At 66.7% G+C, this 1263-nt stretch overlaps 1 protein-coding gene across 1 annotated transcript in view; it reads left to right on the top strand.

The window, feature by feature from the left end:
• CFAP74 (cilia and flagella associated protein 74) overlaps positions 1 to 1263 on the top strand; it is a 51145-nt gene that overhangs the window by 5253 nt on the left and 44629 nt on the right. Inside the window, exon 4 of the mRNA XM_011377339.2 lies at positions 685 to 879. Coding sequence (XP_011375641.1) covers positions 685 to 879 — 195 coding nt within the window. The remainder of the gene's footprint in view (positions 1 to 684; positions 880 to 1263) is intronic.

Raw genomic sequence — 1263 nt, 5'->3', positions numbered from 1 at the left:
GCACATGAGATGCTCCTGGCCATCTCGTCCAGGGAGCCCTGGTGTCAGGCAGGTAGCTGGTGGTAAGAGCCTAGAGCTGGGTGCCGCATGGGCCCAGTGCCGTTCCTGGGCCCCGAGAACACGTGCACACAGTCTGTCTGCCTGCATCGGAACCATGACTTCACCCCCTGCTGCCCATCCATGCCGACACCCTGACCTCCGCCCACGTGGTCCCAGCCCGCCTCCCCTCCACACCAAGCTCTGCCACCTGCCTCTGTCTCACAGGTCCTCACCGTCCCGATGCGCCAGGGACCCCTCCACATGTAGCGTCCCCCACTAGTGTCCCCGGCATACGTCGGAGTGTCCCAACAGCCCTCTGGCCAGGCAAGGGGCAGGGGCAGGGGAGGGCCTGTGGACACTCAGGGAGTGGAGGCCCAGGTTCCAGCCGGGCTGGACTTGGTGTGATGGTGGCAGGAACGGGCGGTGCTGGGGTCAGTCAGGGACACGCTCTCCAGCAACTGCAGACCCAGAGGCCTCAGAGGATTCGCTGACCTGTCCGAGGTGCGCAATGTCCTCCCAGAGTGTTTGTCACAACTCGGTGCCCAGGCCCTCTCCCACCCCTGGAGCGGATGCTCTGCAGAGGGAGGGTGCGGCTAGCTGCGAACTCCTTTACTGACATAAGTAAAAGTGTCTCTCATTTGCAAGGAGCATCATGTGGCACATCGCCATCCAGGAGGGGCAGCTGGAGGACGTCAGGAGGACCGTCCAAGAGCAGGCCGAGGCCGCCAGGAGGTGGCTACAGATGCGGGCGGACGAGCAGCTCCGCCGGGAGAAGGAGGCCTACGGGAAGGCGGAGAGGAACCGGCTGCTGCGGGTCAGGTGGGCGGGCCCCACGCGCAGGCCCCGGCCTAGCCACTTCCTCCCGCTTCCCCATGCCCAGCTTGTCTGCGGTCCCGCCGCCCAGAGCCCCGCCCCCTCCCCGCCCCCACTGACCTCCCGCTAGTCCTGCCGCTTCCCGCTCCAGCTGCCCCTGCTCCCCGAGGCCCGATCCTTGCGCCTTTCTGTTCCCAGGCTTCTGGGAGGGCGGGGCGGGCACCCCAGGTGTGTCCCAGCTGTGGGACCCGGCGTCCCCGTCTCAATACAGCTCTATCTCGTCCGGGGCCCCAGCCCCCTCATTCAGCCCCTGCAGGAACTTTCTGCCGTTTCTGTAGATCCGGTGCCCCAGCGTCCTCATCCGCACCTCCTCAGCCACTTGGTCCTGGTCCCCGGGCAGCCCAGACCCGG

Source organism: Pteropus vampyrus, unplaced genomic scaffold, assembly GCF_000151845.1.
Source record: "Pteropus vampyrus isolate Shadow unplaced genomic scaffold, Pvam_2.0 Scaffold309, whole genome shotgun sequence".
Taxonomy (NCBI): domain Eukaryota; kingdom Metazoa; phylum Chordata; class Mammalia; order Chiroptera; family Pteropodidae; genus Pteropus; species Pteropus vampyrus.
The sequence above is the reverse complement of the archived record's forward strand: the minus strand, read 5'-3'. Positions and strand labels throughout refer to the sequence as shown.